Raw genomic sequence first — 18051 nt, 5'->3', positions numbered from 1 at the left:
CCACTTCCCATCCAGCTCCCTGCCTGTGGCCTGGGAAAGCAGTAGAGGACAGCTCAAGCCCTGGGACCCTGCACCCATGTGGGAGACCTGGAGGAAGTTCCTGGCTCCTGGCTGCAGATCGGTGCAGCACGAGCTGTTGCGCTCACTTGGGGAGTGACTCATCGGACGGAGGATCTTCCTCTCTGCCTCTCCTCCTCTCTATATATCTGACTTTGTAATAAAAATAGATGAATCTTTAAATATATATCTGACTTTGTAATAAAAATAGATGAATCTTTAAAAAAAAAAGTTTCCACAGATCACAAGAAAACTGAGTAAGCTGAACAGCCTTCTGAGTATTTATCAGACAACATTAGCAAACAGAATTGATAAATTATAAAAATTACATGAACATGTTACAATAAAAATTTCACCAATGTATACATTATAAGAAAAAAATTTTTTCTAATTATATGATCACATCCCAAAATGTGTTCTAAGAAGCTTAAGATCTATATATGTCACTAACTGGTATAAAGTCCAGGAAATGCTTCCCACTAGCCCTCCACCAGAGATTAATGGTGCTATTAACCTACTCAGAACCTGTAAAACACAGTTTTCAATTTTACCCTAACCACTAAATACTTCATTTCATAAACTCAAAATAATAGGAAAATCTACATGCTAGTGGAACATGTATCAGTAAATTATAATCTACAAAATTATTCCATGTTCTTACTTTGCCAACAAGCCTGACTTGATTATAAGGAATATTATCTCAGTAAGGAACAAATTTTTTAAAAGGATTTATTATTTTTTTAATTGGGAAGTCAGATATACAGAGAGGAGGAGAGACAGAAAAATCTTCCAACCACTGGTATGCTCCCCAAATGGCTACAATACCGGAGCTGAGCCAATTGAAGCCAGGAGCCAGGGGTGTCTTCCAGGTCTCCCATGCAGGTGCAGGGTCCCAAGGCCTTGGGCCGTCCTCAACTGCTCTTCCAGGTTACAAGCAGGGAGCTGGATGGGAAGCAGAAGCACCAGGACACGAATTGAAGCCTATATGGGATGCCAGCACATGCAAGGCGAGGATTTTAACCACTAGGCTACCACGCCAGGTCCAAGAAACAGTTTTTATTCAACTGCTACTGGAACTGACAGATCATCATAATCCATCAACAAGAATACATATTGAGGGCCCGGCGGCATGGCCTAGCGGCTAAAGTCCTCGCCTTGAAAGCCCCGGGATCCCATATGGCCGCTGGTTCTAGTCCCGGCAGTTCCACTTCCCATCCAGCTCCCTGCTTGTGGCCTGGGAAAGCAGTTGAGGACGGCCCAATGCATTGTGACCCTGCACCTGCATGGGAGACCTGAAAGAGGTTCCAGGTTCCCGGCATCGGATTGGCGCGCACCGGCCTGTTGAAGCTCACTTGGGGAGTGAATCATCGGACGGAAGATCTTCCTCTCTGTCTCTCCTCTGTATACCTGACTTTGTAGTAAAATAAATAAATCTTTAAAAAAAAAAAACACATACACTAGCAATGTATTTGTGAGTGAAGATATCAATGTGTAGGTTTAATCAGAATTACTTTTTCATGAAAGCCTCAGTTAGCTAAAACTAAAATAGAAAATAGAAATGCATACTGCTCATGGTAAAGTACTTCCCTGTGTGCATTTTATATGAGATATACATAGAGATATTTATACCTGTCTGTGAGTAACATATTTCTTAATTTGGGATGTAATGTAAAAAGTTAAGACTGGTATGAGCTCAAAAATTGAGCTAAGCATGTTCCTTCACTGTGGGACATCTCAGTCTTTAATGAATTCTAAGATTATTTCAGACCACAGGAAATTTTTCTATTAGCCCAGCTCATGAGCACTCCTTGGAAAGGAATTTAGGGAAGTATTTGTCTTTTCGAAATCAGGCCCTCAGAACTGTGATACATGATTCAAAACCAATTCTTAACTCTCACCTCTTTCAGAATACGCGCAATCCGATGTCTCATCTTACCTGCAGTTTCTTCATGATTTGATCAAACTTAACATAATTCTAATTTGGTAATCTTGAATAGGTAAACCCTCTGACTTCCAATCAGTTCTATCAGAAACTGACTGTGTAGTTATTGTCCTTGCAATCTTAGGCAATCTCTTTCTCAGCTTCCTTGTGTGATACGAGAATAATGGGTTTGAGAACTGAGATAATAAACATAAGGCATTTGCTCCAGATTCTAACACGTAATATGTATTTCACACATATATCTACAGCTGTCAAAATAATACTATCACATCTCCAATACAGTTATGATGGAGGAAAGAACCAAAAACACCATGCTGCCGCCTAGTGGGCATTATGATTTTTCTTTAACTTGCTTTTTAAAATTTGTATTTGCTTGAGATGCAATCACCAAAATCAAGAAAAGAGGCCTATACTTTGAAATCTGGTTCACGCTCCAAAACACACAAGCCAGGACTGGACCAGGAATTCCTTTCAATGGCCCGTGTGGTTGTGGGGCCCATGCTTGTGCATGATCTGCCGCCTCCCAGGATGCTCGGGAAGGGAACTGGATGGGAAGGGACCGGATTGCACCCAGGTGGCTTCAATCACTACCTCAGGATGAGCTTCCTTGCTGGCACACGGCGTGAAGCAGTGTAAAAGGATTAAAATATTTCCTCAAGAGAGAGGATAGGGTGGAAACTATAATTACTATACATGAAATTTCATTCCCTTTATATACAGTTTAAAAAGCTAAAAAAGAAAAAACCCTCAAGCTAAATTAGCACACTTTACAAATCAACAATAGAACATCAAATTTTCCAGATAAATTCAGTTAATTATCCACAAGCCACAGCTGAAATCGAAACAGAAGGTTATCCTAAGCACTCAAACCGCCCGGAGAAGTGGTTAGAGCAAACTGAATTACAGAGGGAATTTCACCTGCAGACAATCTGCTGGTTTTCAAGCCGAAATCTTTCACCAAGGGTTTTTCCTTAAAAACGCCAAAAGACAACTACTACATCTACTACAGCTAAGACAAAACAGCAAAAAATCAAAAGTTAAGGGGACCACCACATACCTTCTAAGGAGAAGATTCTACTTAGTTCTTCCTAAACGGAAGGCAGCAATCCTTAGGGATTCACACACCTCGAGGGCGGCGCGTTGCGCTTGCAACGATTTTCACCCTACACGGAAAACGTTCTACAAAATAACATCCACCAGAGACACTGAACTCACCAACAGCTGAGGATGCTGCAAGCTGTGAGTACCAAACTCTGCACATTCTCACTAAAATAGCCTAAAACTACCACACGGCACTCACTAAAAAGTACCACAGGGCATTCACGTCATAAATACGCGGCTTAACACGGAGCCCAAAGCACACCTGGGCACACAGAGGCCGTTCGTGGTGACACGGAGCCAAAACCCGCAGCCTCCACAGCGTGTCCAGAGAAGGAGAAGCTTCTAGAAGAAAGACTGCCGGTTTCCCTGAGACAGCAGGGTAGAAGGTTCTAGATAGACACATCCTGACAGAAGACTGAGACAAGCCAACCCGGGGTGGCACACAACAAGGAGCCAGGAAGTTAGGCAGTCGAATTTTCAGGTGAGAAAACTACGGCCACCTACCTGTAGGCGTCCACTCTGCTTCCTCTGGGCAAGCCTGGAGCTTCCCCTGATCACTTCCGCTTCCGCCTCACTCTAGCCCCCCCACTCGGGTCCTTCCGGTCTCCCGTGGTCAGCCGGGATTGACGCAGACTCCTGGGAGGCCGCCTCTGGAGGTTTCATGATTTTCTCTATGTGAAACGTTTATTGGCTGGGATATCATGTTGTGGTTTTTAAAGTCTTTGAAAGGATGAAGGAAGAGCCACATATTACTTGTTGGAAATAATGGAAAGCATGAGGATAGATTCGGGAGAGAATAAAAACCTGATGTAATCCCTTCTAATACTTTTTAATGTTTGCCTCATGTAAACGTGTGGCCTGTTGAAAAAATTAAATGCTGCCTTTTTTGATAAAACATAAAAAGAAAAAAATGACTGTACCTCTAACCAGGCCACTGATATCACTTATCTGTTTGAATATCTGTTGAGCATCTTTCGAATATGAATTCAATGTTTCAAGCCTTTATGATTTTTTCGTACCACCGAACATAAAAGAATGGCTCCAACCCTGAATTTTTAACAATACTTTCAAGTAAAAATCTGTCTGGAACGCATTTTACTCTCTCACTTCCGGAAACCTAAGCCCAAATATTGCTATTTTAGGAAGACGATCCCTGACAACCCCATAGGAATACCCACATAAACACAGCCTACTGTTATCTTCTTGTTATAAAGCTTGGGTTTTTTTTTTTTTAAGATATTTATTTATTTTTATTGACACAGCAGATTTAGAGGGAGTAGGAAAGAAAGACAAAGATATTCCATCCACTAGTTCACTCCCCATATGGCTGCAATGGTCAGAGCTGAGCCAATCCAAAACCAGGAGCCAGGAGCTTCTTCAAGGCCTCCCTGGTGGGATCGGGGTCCCAAGGTTTTGGGCCATTTTCCACTGCTTTCCCAGGCCACAAGCAGGGAGCTGTAAAAGAAGTGGAGAAGTGAGGACACGAAGCGGCACCCAGAAGGGATGCTGACACGTGGAGGTGAAGGATTAGCAGTTAAGACATTGTGCTGGCCCCTACACAACCTACTTTAAACATAATCATCATCTAGCATGATGTCTTTATTGGCTCTGTCTTAGAATACAAACTCCATGAAAGCAGAAATAAATTTTCTTCACTTTTACAACCAGATTCTAGTGTAATGTCTGGCATATATATATCAGCTAACTGAAATGAATGACTAGATGAAGTGTAAACTTGCAATCTGATGTGTGCTAATCCTAACAGCTCTGTTCTAACAACCTCTCATATTTCTTGGTAGTTTACTATGTACCTGATTATGAGCTATTTTACATAATCTCATTTTAATCTCTGTGGCAATCCTACTGCCATATGCATTTTGCATATTAGGAAATAAAGACACATAGAGGTTAATGAGTTGAACTTAAACATTTTCTAATCCACTTGTAACTGTATGAAATTGTTCCAGTGATCAGTGCAATGGCTCCAATGTTTACTATCCTCTCCAAAATTCAGGCTGAAACTTAATCCCCAATGCAACAGAATTAGAAGGTGTTGCTTTTATGGAGTGAGTCATAAGGGCAGAGTTCTAAATAGGATTAGGTAGCTTTATAAAAGGGCTTTAGAGATGGTAGTCATCTTTGTTTTGTTTTGTTTCTTTGTTTTTATCCACTCTATCCATTCCACCTGTTGTAAGCACCCAGCTTTCCACCCACCTGGATGTTTCAGGGAAAAGGCCACACTTTGGGTTTTTTGGTGTTTTTTTTTAAAGATTTATTACAAAGTCATATATACAGAGAGGAGGAGACAGAGAGAAAGATCTTCCGTCCGATGATTCACTCCCCAAGTGGCCGCAACAGCTGGAGCTGAGCCGATCTGAAGCCAGGAGCTCTTCCGGGTCTCCCACTCGGGTGCAGGGTCCCAAAGCTTTGGGCCATTCTCGACTGCTTTCCCAGGCCACAAGCAAGGAGCTGGATGGGAAGTGGAGCTGCCGGGATTAGAACTGGTGCCCATATGGGATCCTGGCACGTGCAAGGCAAGGACTTTAACCACTATGCTATCGCACCGGTCCCCAGAAGGCCACACTTTGGAAGCAAAGAGCAGTCATCACCAGACACACATCCTGTCAGCACCTTGATCTTGAACGATCCAGCCTCAAGAACCCTAAGGAACCTTTTTGTTGTTGTTTGCAAATTATCTAGTTTACCATGTTTTTGCCATGCCAGCACAAAGACAAATGACAAATATAAATTACAAACTGTCACTAAAAAATTTAAAAGAATATTTTAAATTGTTTTCTTGCATTTATTATTGAAATTTCTCCTTTTTAATAAAGGCATTTAGATATTCTAAAACATTTTTAACGTTGTACATGTGTCTACTTCAATGGAAAATACCTTGTTTACTATTGACATGCCAAATTTATTTTCATTTTATATAAAAGGCAAGGAAACAAAGATAAAGAGATTGTCCATCGGCCAATTTGCTCCATCAATGGCTGCAGCAGCCAGGATTGGGCAAGATCAAAGCCAGGAGCCAAGCACTGAATCCAGATCTCTCATGAGAGGCAGAGACCCCATGACTTGACCCTTCACCCAATACCACCAGAGTGCACGTTGGTAGGAAGCTGGCATCAGGAGCAGAGCTGAAACTAGAGCCCAGGCACTCTGATACAAGATGTAGCCTCCCCACCCCAGTAATCCCATTTTTGACATCGTATTTCTTTTTTTTTTTTTTAAGATTTATTCATTTTATTACAGCCAGATATACACAGAGGAGGAGAGACAAAGAGGAAGATCTTCCGTCCGATGATTCACTCGCCAAGTGAGCCGCAACAGGCCGATGCGCGCCAATCCGAAGCCAGGAACCTGGAACCTGCTCCGCGTCTCCCATGTGGGTGCAGGATCTCAAAGCTTTGGGCCGTCCTCAACTGCTTTCCCAGGCCACAAGCAGGGAGCTGGATGGGAAGTGGAGCTGCCAGGAATTAGAACCGGCGCCCATATGGGATCCCGGGGCTTTCAAGGCGAGGACTTTAGCCACTAGGCCACGCCGCCGGGCCCAGACATCGTATTTCAAAAAGAAAAAATATTAGATATAGAGAGGAAAAGGCAGTAATTTATACAAACAAGTTTATAAAATTGCTGTTTATAAAAATAAAAGTTTTGAAATAATCATTTTGAAAAGTTTTCTATTTAGAAACCTATGTGGTATGTCAATAAATCCAAACCCTTCACAATCCTGAAAAAAGAAGTATACTGCTTCAATGCGTAAAAACATGAGTAATTGCAAGTCTTCCAGCTCCCTGTATGGAAAAAGCAATGGAGGCTGGCCAAAGCGTTTGAGTCCATGCCACCCACGTGGGAGAGTTCGAGAAGATCCAAGCTGTACCCTGGCCCAGCCCTGGCTATCAAAGCCATCAAGGGCATTGAACAAATGGATGAAAGATCTCTATCTGTAAATCTTTCAAATTACAAATGAATAAATCTTTTTTAAAAGACAGTGTGGCCCAGTGCAATAGCTCAAAGGCTAACTCCTCACCTTGCAAGTGCCAGAATCCCATATGGTCACCAGTTTGTGTCCTGGCTATTTCACTTCCCATCCAGCTCCCTGCTTGTGGCCTGGGAAAGCAGTCGAGGATGGCCCAAAGCCTTGGGACCCTGCAGCGTGTGGGAGACTTGGCAGAGCCTCCTGGCTGGTGACTTCGGATCACCTCAGCTCAGTCAATGCGGCCATTTGGAGATTGAACCATCGGATGGAAGATTGTTCTCTGTGTTTCCTCTTTCAATAAATCTGATCTGCCTTTCCAATAAAAATAAATAAATCTTTTTTAAAAAATTGCATAAACTCTAAAGCCCCATACTTTCAAGTTAAAACTACATAGAATTGCCTTTAGCCACATTTGAAATCTCTTACACAGAATGAATGTCTATGAAATGATAATCCTTGTTGCTCCTCAAAGAATGACAAATCAAAATCAACATAAGATAGAGTTTTACTTGTCACATTAGCAAATTGTCTTTTTGTAGCACATATAATACTCAGTACTGCTAAAGTGAGCCAGTTCATAATGCCTAAAGTAATGCAATAAAGCGTAAGACAACATATAAAGATGGCATTTTTTTTTCACTTACTCCTGGTAATTTGCAACATAAGAAAAAAACCACAAGCACAAAGATATGAATGCATTATCTATAATAAAATAAAATTGATAATACCCTAACTATTGAAGTAAAAGAATGTTCAAGTGAATGATAACATATTAAAATGATACTTTATTTTATTATTTTTTTTTTATTGTAGAGACAGATATACAGAGGGAAGGAGACACAGAGAGAAAGATCTTCCATCCACTAGTCCATTCCCCAAGTGCCGATCTGAAGCCAGGAGCCAGGAGCTTCTTCTAGGTCTCCCACATGGGTGCAGGGTCCCAAGGCTTTGCCCATCCTCTACGGCTCTCCCAGGTCACAGGCAGGGAGCTGGATGAGAAATGGGGCAACTGGAACATGAACCAATGCCCATAGAGGATTTCAGCGGATGCAGTGAGGATTTAACCACTCGGCTATCGCACCAGGGCCCTTGTTTAATTTTAAATCCCCAGCGGTTAGCACAAAGGGCTAGGAGTTAGCACAATGGATAGCACATAGCAGGGGGGCATCAGAGAAAATGGCCTAACCCAAACCCAAACTTACTAGTTAATGTACTAGATCTCTCTGAGCCTCAAAATTCACATTAGTGGGCCCGGCGGCGTGGCCTAGCGGCTAAAGTCCTCGCCTTGAAAGCCCTGGGATCCCATATAGGCGCAGGTTCTAATCCCGGCAGCTCCACTTCCCATCCAGCTCCCTGCTTGTGGCCTGGGAAAGCAGTTGAGGACGGCCCAAAGCTTTGGGACCCTGCATCCGCATGGGAGACCGGGAAGAGGTTCCAGGTTCCCGGCTTCGGATCGGCACGCATCGGCCCATTGCGGCTCACTTGGGGAGTGAATCATCGGATGGAAGATCTTCCTCTCTGTCTCTCCTCCTCTGTGTATATCTGGCTGTAATAAAATGAATAAATCTTTCAAAAAAAATTCACATTAGTGAAATGGGAATAATGCCAGTACCGAACTGTAAGATATTCATGTGATAGATATGCTGCATGAGGTGGATAGTATGGTACCTAGCTAGTGTTCAACAAGTGCTGACTACTGTCATTATTATATTAACTGATTCCACAAGTTAATGAATAAGTGAGTAAACGTATTTAGATGATTACTCAGGTATCTAAATTCAACCCAAAATAATGGCAATTTCTTTCACTTCTGTACTCTTTTTTCCCTTCTGTTCTCTCTCCCTATGTTTTTTTTCCCCCTAGTTAGTTTAATTACTGGGGCTGGTGCCGTGGCATAGTAGGCTTAATCTCCACCTGTGAATCTGACATCCCATATGGGTATCAATTCATGTCCCAATGGCTCCACTTCCTATCCAGCTCCATGCTTAAGGACTAAGAAAGCTGTGGCGGATGACTCAAGTCCTTGGGCCTCTGCACTATGGGAGGAGACCCAGAAGAAGCTTGTGGCTCCTGGCTTTGGATAGGCTCAGTTTGGGCAATTTCAGCCATTTGGGGAGTGAACCAGCAAATGTCTCTCTTTTTCCTTCTCTCTGTAGCTCTACCTTTCAAATAAAAATGAAATCAAATAAAAATTAGTGTAGCTACTTATCTTTTTTAGCTAAAATCTTTTTTTAACTACAGTCTATTTTTTCCATGAAAAGAATGTGAATATTATCCTGTGGAATTGCTTTTACATTCAACATAGATTAAAGCCTCAGAATGTGTTAATCCAATCCTAAACATAATTGCCAGAAAGTGAAAGTGTGTCCTTTTTACTTGATGTCAGAAAGGGAGTACTCATATTCACATGTCTCCCAATCCAGATTCTCTATAATCATAGTTTTCACGTCCTGTATTAATAGGCCTGGAGCTAGTTAGAGTTTGTTGTAAATGAACACAATGACTCCCTAGGAGAACAGGATATAATATCTACATCAAAACATAATGTACAATGCACAAAATAAATGAACATGTTTCTACTGCCTGCTTAAGTATGGAAGTGAAAATAAGTGATTATAACTTGTTTTAGCTATAGTACTTAACACATTTGATTGGTGTTCTTTGTTTTCATGTTTGTTTGAAGAGACTATGTCTTAGTCACCTTTTTTATACTTATTTATTTATTTGAAAGGCAAAGAGATGTAACACTCCCATCTGCCGGTTTACTTCCAAGACATCACAATGATGGGGGACTAGACAAGATCAAAGGCTCACCAGGTGCCAGAAACACTGGTTCCAAAGGCTAATCCTCCACCTGCCAACTCCGGCATTCATGTCCCTGCTGTTCCACTTCTGACCAAGCTCTCTGCTTCTGACCTGAGAAAGTCCTTGGGTCCCTACATCCATGTAGAGGACCCAGAAGAAGTTCCTGGTTTCTGGCTTCAGTTCAGCTCAGCTGTAACCATTGCAGCTATGGTTGGGGAGTGAACCAGAGGACTAAAGATTTCTCTCTATCTCTCCTTTTCTCTGTTAATCTGACTTTCAAATTAAAAAATAAATAAATCATTTTTTAAAAATATATCTAAAAATGTGAGCCTAAGTTAAACAAAAATATAAAACATAAAACCAACTTGAAGCACATTTCTTTCTGAAGAAAATTCTTCAGGTAAGATTCATCTAACATATAAATTCTTCGGGGACCCAGAGTGATGGCTCAATGGCTAAATCCTCACCTTGTAAGCACTGGGACACCATATAGGCACCAGTTCGTGTCCCAGCTGTTCCACCTACCATTCAGCTCCCTGCTTGTGGCCTGGAAAAGCAATAGAGGATGGCCCAAAGCCTTGGGACTCTGCACCCACATGGTAGTCCTGGAAGAAGCTCCTGGCTCCTTACTTTGAAACAACAGCTCAGCTCTGGCCACTGCGGCCACTGGGGGAGTGAAACAGCAGATGAAAGAACTCTCTCCTTCCCTCTAAATCTGATCTGCCTTTCCAATTAAAAAGAAAATCACTTTGGCCAAATGTTGCTTAGAAGTAGTTTAAGAACAATTCTACAAAACACAGCAAGGGAAATCTATACCAGCTTTGGGAAAAACTACGGAATTGTCATTCAGTTAATTTCCGCGTTGTTACGCCCTTTTCCCCGTTTCTGACCTGCCCCTGAGCTCACACGTGTTCTGAGAGAAGCAGTGAAGCTGACTAGGGGCTGGCTCCAGCACTGCACACAGGTACACATCAAAGACTCCTGGAGCGAGAAGGAAGCTTTGTCAGTTCAAGCAATCCTTAAAGAATCAGAAGGCCAGAGAATTCAAATACTTTTCCAAAGCTTAAGCAGCTATTTCAAATTCTGAATCTGTGATTTGTTTTGCAACCTTCTCAGACCGTTGCTAAAAGGAAAACTACTTTGACTCAAGTTTAACTCACATTGCCCTCTGGGAACTTCCTGGCTACGTGTATGATCTATGCTGTGAGAAAGAAACCAGTTAAACAAGGTTAGAAATGCAAATATATTTTCATTATTGATTGTAGCTATTCTGTCAAGCCAGAACCTCTTTGAAAATAACTCTTTGATGCCTACTTCTTTGTTTAACATAGAGACAACAGGAGAAGGCTTGGAATAAAACTTCAGTTTTCCTAGTAGAGTTTCCAGGTAGTTAGCCTTCCTAGGTTCAAATCACAGAGCTGGAAAGGCAGATTGGTCAAGGAACTTTCTGGAGAATGTGAACAGCAAAGCCAGGGTCATGTAAGGAAGGTTGGCACAGATAATTCTTTTTTTTTTTTTTTAAGATTTTATTATTATTGGAAAGCCGGATATACAGAGAGGAGGAGAGACAGAGAGGAAGATCCTCCATCCAATGTTTCACTCCCCAAGTGAGCTGCAACGGGCCGAGCGCGCCAATCCGATGCTGGGAACCTGGAACCTCTTCCAGGTCTCCCACGCGGGTGCAGTGTCCCAAAGCCTTGGGCCTTCCTCGACTGCTTTCCCAGGCCACAGGCAGGGAGCTGGATGGGAAGTGGAGCTGCTGGGATTAGAACCGGCGCCCATATGGGATCCCGGGGCGTTCAAGGCGAGGACTTTTTAGCCGCTAGGCCACGCTACCAGGCCCGGCACAGATCATTCTGATTTGATGGTTCTTACACATTGGGGACCAAGCAGACAAATTTTGAAAAAAAGAAAAAAAAAACCTTTATTTGATTCTGTAGTAAGTCCTGTTGATGGTGTATAAATTAAGCAAATCTCTGAGGGGCTGTATTTTGACATCGTGGGTAAAGCCACCTGGGCACCAGTTCAAATTCTGGCTGTTCCATTTCGGATCTAGCTCCCTAACAATGTGCTTGAGGAAGCAGTAGAAGGTGGCCCAAGTACTTGGGCCCCTGCACCCACATGGGAGACCTGAAAGACACTCCTGACTTTGGATCTGCCCAGCTCCAGTCATTATGGACATTTGGGAGATGAACTAATTGATGAAAATTCTCTTTCCCCCCCTCTCTTCTCTCTCTGTAAACTCTGCTTTAAAAAATATTTTTTTTAAATAAAAAAGAGCCCTGGGACCATGAAAGTATTTTAGAGTTCAAAAGTAAGAAAAACCGTTCACAAATGGAGTGAACTAACTTTTTCTATAAAGGGCCAGATAATAAATAATCTTAGATTTTGGACTCCTTGAAACTGCTGCTACTTTGTCCTGCATTATAGAAAACAAGCATCTGCTGTAGCATTATAGTGCAAAAGCAACGAAAGACATTGTATAAATGATGTGCTTGCCTGTATTGCCGTAAATCTTTATTGCAAAGCCAGGCAGCTCTAGCTTGCCCACCCCAATAGAGAACAATCAGAGGAATGGCTGCCTCTAAAATAAACTCACCACAAAAGCATGAGAAAAGGTGGTTTTTTTTTTTAATATGATTCTTTTTCTCCATAAAGAAGCCAGTTAAACAAGGTTAGAAATGCAAATATACCTGCTCCTGCTATCTGCATTGATATGTTATGAAGACAAATGATTTAATCTCTGTTAATTGCACTGAACACCTTAGAAAAAGAGTACATATATATATGTGTGTGTTATTTTAGTTACAGAATTACAATTAGTAAATATGGTAACGTGCAGTGTGCTTCAGAATAAATGATAATGAATATTAGCAAGTCAGTGACACCAGTAACTACAGATATTTTGGCGTAACTAGAATTTTTTAAATAGAATTAATATTTGTTTAGCTTTTAAAAATCTGTTTATATACAGTCCAGTTCCAGGATTTGGAATTGGAAAGCGGCAGGAAGCTGCATAGACCGGCCAGCTCCTTGGATCTGTTACATTAATTTCACATCTGTGAAGGAGTGGCTTGCCCCTTGAATGGTAATGGAAAATTAGTTTCTTTATTTCTTCATTAAAACTGTGGGAGGAAAATTAATGCCCTCTTCAGCTTTTCCAAATTAATAGAATACATCTTTATTAAAATGATGGATGTACAGACCTACTTTCTTTTTGGTTGAGAGGCTCTGTAAGTCGTAGAGTGACTGAACTCAAAGTTGAGCTTGAGGAGTCATCTTGATAGGAAACGGAGGTTCGGGGAAGCCACTTTATTTCCTCAGATCACATAGTCTGTAAAGGACAGAGCAAAGCTGGAAATGGGCTTCTAACCCTTAATCCAGCATTCCTGAGATTCATCAAATCGTCTAAAAGGGAAAAGGAAACTTCCTTTGTTACATTTAAGGATTTTTTACATGTTATGTATTTTGGGTCCCGCAAGATAGCTCAGTGACTGAATCCTTGCCTTGCATGTGCCGGCATCTCATATGGGCACCAGTTCATATCCCAGCTGCTCCACTATTGATTCAGCTCCCTGCTTATGGCCTGGGGAAACAGTCAAGGATGGCCCAAAGCCTTGGGACCCTGTACCCACGTGGGAGACCTGGAGGAGAATCCTGGCTCTTGGCTTCTAATCGACTCAGCTCCAGCCATTGAGGCCACCTAGGGAATAAACCACCTGCTTGAAGATTTTTCTACACTCTCTCTCGTTTTCTCTGTAAAATCCGCCTAAGAAAAATAAATAAATCTTTTAAAACAAAAAAGGTATCACAGATTTAGAAAAGACCAAGAGAGGAACAATTATATAATAAAAATTTTTAAAGAATTATTTACTTTTATTGGAAAGTCAGATATGCAGATGTGAGCTGATGAAAGCTGTCAGTCAGGAGATTCTTTCCAGCCTCCTTATGTGTGCAGAGGCCCTAGGAGTTGGGTCATCATGTCCTGCTTTTCCAAAAAAAATAAATAAATAGGGCCCGGCGGCATGGCCTAGCGGCTAAAGTCCTCACCTTGAAAGCCCCGGGATCCCATATGGGCGCCGGTTCTAATCCCGGAAGCTTCACTTCCCATCCAACTCCCTGCCTGTGGCCTGGGAAAGCAGTTGAGGACGGCCCAGAGATTTGGGACACTGCACCCGCGTGGGAGACCCAGAAGAGGTTCCTGGTTCCTGGCTTCGGATTGGCGCGCACCGGCCATTGCGCTCACTTGGGGAGTGAATCATCGGACGGAAGATCTTCCTCTCTGTCTCTCCTCTCTGTATATCTGACTTTGTAATAAAAATAAATAAATCTTTAAAAATAAATAAATAAATCTTTTTTTACATTTTATTATTATTATTATCATGATACAATTCCATAGGCTCCTGGCATTTCCCTTCTCCCCTCCCGAATTCCCTCCCCCCCCACCTAGTTCCTCTATATCATTACTTAAGTATAGTTCTTCATCCATAGTCATATGTACATCATTGCGGGCATGGACAATGGCAGAGAGTCCAGAATCCTATTGTCAAGATATAGTAAACAGTTTCATTGTAAGTCCATCTTTGGAAGTAGAAATGCATACTACATTGTGTCCTCACATCTGGGTGTTAGTCTCCATTTCACAGATACTGCACATCCCCTCAAATGAAAAGTCATGATACAAAATCAACAATAGGAAAAAAAATACAAATTTACAATGCCACCAAGTTAAATAACATGTTACTAGATATGACAGTCTCCATCACACAGCTACTATACATCCCCTTAAATGAAAAACCACAGAACAAAGTCAACATCAGGAAGAAAAAAGAAATTAACAACACCATGAAGTTAAATAACATGTTAGTAAATGACTAACATGTGTAGCTGAAGAAATGAAAATCAAGAACCTTCTTGAAGAAAATGATGCTACTGTATGATCTATGAGTCATTGAATGATTTAATCAGAAGAAAGTGTTTTGAAGAGATGAAACTAACAGAAAACAACAAAATCCATGCAGTATAGTTTCCGCTGATTTTTCTTGGTGAGTATGTCTCTTCTAGACAATGAAGAGATGGGTTTTGTTTTTTAATCAAGCCTACTAATCTATGACGTTTGCATTCATTTACATTTACATTCTGGGTTAATATACATGGGAGGTACTTTGGTCCTGTCATTTTAGGAATGGGCTGCTCATTGGTTCAGTCTTCTGTTGTCATTTTACTGGGATGTTCTTCCCATTTGTCTTTGGTTTTGGTACGTGCTATTCCTCTTTTCTGTCAAGAGAACATCTTGAAGTATGCTTTGTTGGGAAGGTTTGGAAGAGGCAAATTCTTTTAACTTTTCTTGACTGTGGAAGGATTTTATTTCATTTTCAAAGACAAAAGAAAGCTTTGCTGGATATGTTATCCTGGGCCAACAATTTTTTTCTTTTAGGATCTGGAATATGTCACTCCATTCTCTTCTTGCCTGTAGAGTTTCCTGTGAGAGATCTCCTGTGACCTTAACTGGCATTCCTTTATATGTCAATTGATTTTTTTCACGTGCACATTTAAGGATCTTTTCCTTATGTTCAATTGAAGAGAGCTTGAAGATCATGTGTCTTGGTGAAGATCACTTTAGATCAATCCTGTTGGGAGTTCTGTGCCCCTCCTGGATCTTGTTTCCCAATTCTTTCTCCAGATTAGACAAGTTTTCCTTTATTATTTCATTAAATACATTTGCAAACTCAGCTTCTCTTTCTGCACCTTCTGGCACTCCCATAACTCTTTTATTTGGTCTCTTACTAGTGTCTTCCAATTCTTGAATACTTTTTTTGGCCTGATCCAGCTCTGCTTCCAGCTTTTTGTTTGCTTGTCCCTGATGACAGGAAATACGTTCCAATTCTGAGATTCTTTCTTCTGCTTGTGTCATTCTGTTTTGGAGACTCTCCATTGTACTTTTAATTAGCTCTACTGTGTTCTTAATTTCTGATATATCAGCCTTGATTTGCTTTATTGCTTCCTTAAATTCTTTGAACTCTTGCATGCGCGTCTTATTGTTGATCAGAAGCTTTAAAATGAGTGTGTGCCCCATTTTCTCGATGTCTTCCTCAGTGAACAATGTGGTTGGCAAGGGCTTTTGCTCCTTTGCAGGGGAGTTTTCGGCAATATTCATTGTGCTTTTGTCTCTTCTTTTGTTCTTGGTTATTGCACTTCTGGTTTGCAGAGTCTTCTGCTTGGGGCAGGTTTCTAAGCTCAATCACCCACAGGTTTACAATACGATTTTGCTTATTGCCATTAGTACACACCTCTTTTCTTGCAGCCACTTGTGCCACAACCTCCAGCAAGTTCTGGGTTCTTACATCAGATTTCCACTGTGGTCTCCACAGCCCCAACTCCTGGCTCACCACTCTCCACCTCCTGTGATACCATGCTGAGGCTGCACCGTTGTCTCTGCAACCATTATCCCACTTTTGATTGGAGCAGGTCTCAGGATTAGAGACACCAAGTGTCCTATATAATTAGGTTGTTGGTGGCACTGATCTTTTTGGAACCTGTTGGACTTTAGGTCTGGGTGCCACACGGACCTATTTTGACCCATACGATGCCACAGTCAGTATTATTTTCCTGCTGGACCAGTGCTATCCTTGGACCTCAGTGAGTTCTTGCGAGCTCAGCACATGCGCAGTTCACTGTTGTGCCCTGCAGTCCCAAAGCTATTGCCACAGTGTACAAAATGGCGCCTGACGTACCACTACTAGAGTTCTTGATCTGCTGGTCATTAGTTCAGAGGGCTGCCCAGACCTGTCTTGGGTGGAACCTGTAGAATGCCACGTTGATGCAGTTCACTGAGTCAGAAATGAGTTCACTCCCAGCTCAGCATATGCTCAGTCCTTTCCCTTGCCTTTGCCTCCTTAAGCAAAATGGTGCCCAATTCAGCTCTAGGGGGCTGACTGGGCTGTGAAATCCACTCTGTTCTCGCACTGTCTGCCTGGGATCTGCTGCTCTGTCTCTGCTCCTGGTCAAATCAAACGGACCAGCAGGATGGACAGTTCTTTGTCTGGGTTCACCTCCCAAGCTCCCAGTGAAAGTCCCCTCCCACCTTGTTGCTGATGGTGTTCCAGCTGGTGGTAGAGTTCAGATCGCTGTTAGCTGAATGCTGCTGGAGTATCAATCACTGCAGCACCACACCTTTGTGTCCACTGCTTTCTGTGTCTGTCATTCTCCAGGTACCCCTCTGCTGTTGTTCTGTCCTTTCCTATTTCCTGGAATATGTTCTCTCTGGTTCTTTTAATCCTGATTAAATGTTTTTCCGTCTGATTAAACGTGTCCTTACCCTATTCCACCATCTTGATACCAATAAATCTTTAAAAAAATCATTATATTCCATGGTTACAATAAGATTCTTTTGTTTCCTTCTAGTCATTGTAGGTTTAAGTTCTACATGTTAAGTCTAATTTTTGTGTATATGAAGTAAACCTTGAAATTCATTTTATTCCGTACAGCAGCATATGTTTAAAAGGCTGTCTTTTCCCCAGGAATAATTTTAGCACTTGTGATGAAAATCAATTGATCATGCTCGCTTCAGCAGCACATATACTAAAACTGGAACGATACAGAGAAGATTAGCATGGCCCCTGCACAAGGATGACATGAAAATCAATTGATCTCCAACTGCAGATAACTGCCTAAGTTTCTTTGTACCTAGGCAAGTGTTACCTTCTGGGAGAAAAACACCTAACAGCTGAAGGGCATCCTGGACTTGGTTAATGCCAAATTTGCGTTACCTACACCAGTGTGCCAGCATAGTTGCCTATTTTGTTTAAGATATGTGGGGGACAGACACCAGCATGCCATCAGACAGGGTCTGGGGACCTACATGTGAGTGTGCATGGGCCCTGGTTAGACAGGTAGGGCTCCAGGCTGGCACAGCACACCGCCAGAGGACCAGGCATAGGGGGCTGTGAATTGCTCAGAGAAGTGGGTCTGGAGATGTGTGGAAGAGAAGACTGCTGAGGGATAACATGACAGGTAAGTATTGTCTTCTGGGGGACTTCCACCAACCTGGCTACTGCACTTGCAGCTAAACGAGGGGGCTGACTGGAGGTTTAGCGGAGGCAAGCCAGGGGAACTTTTTGGGCAAAACAAATACACCCACCCACCTGGGAGATCTGAGCTG

General features: G+C 42.1%; 1 protein-coding gene and 1 non-coding gene across 3 annotated transcripts in view; one reads left to right on the top strand and one right to left on the bottom strand.

The window, feature by feature from the left end:
- CCDC73 (coiled-coil domain containing 73) overlaps positions 1 to 3615 on the bottom strand; it is a 155704-nt gene extending 152089 nt beyond the window's left edge. The window contains exon 1 of one of the 2 annotated variants that reach the window (XM_058663213.1): positions 3605 to 3615. Coding sequence is in view for 1 of the 2 variants with exons in the window: in XM_058663212.1 (XP_058519195.1) it covers positions 3215 to 3260 (46 nt within the window). In the remaining variant the exon portion in view is untranslated. Of the gene's footprint in view, positions 1 to 3214; positions 3380 to 3604 lie in introns of those variants that run through there. The other variant, XM_058663212.1, reaches the window with a different exon arrangement.
- A 13832-nt stretch (positions 3616 to 17447) lies between these two features.
- Positions 17448 to 17555, top strand: LOC118759570 (U6 spliceosomal RNA). Its single transcript, XR_004996270.2, has one exon. It is a non-coding gene; the product is annotated as a U6 spliceosomal RNA (small nuclear RNA).
- The last annotated feature ends 496 nt before the right edge of the window (positions 17556 to 18051 follow it).

The sequence above is a fragment of the Ochotona princeps genome, chromosome 4 (assembly GCF_030435755.1).
Source record: "Ochotona princeps isolate mOchPri1 chromosome 4, mOchPri1.hap1, whole genome shotgun sequence".
Classification (NCBI taxonomy): Eukaryota; Metazoa; Chordata; class Mammalia; order Lagomorpha; family Ochotonidae; genus Ochotona; species Ochotona princeps.
The sequence above is the reverse complement of the archived record's forward strand: the minus strand, read 5'-3'. Positions and strand labels throughout refer to the sequence as shown.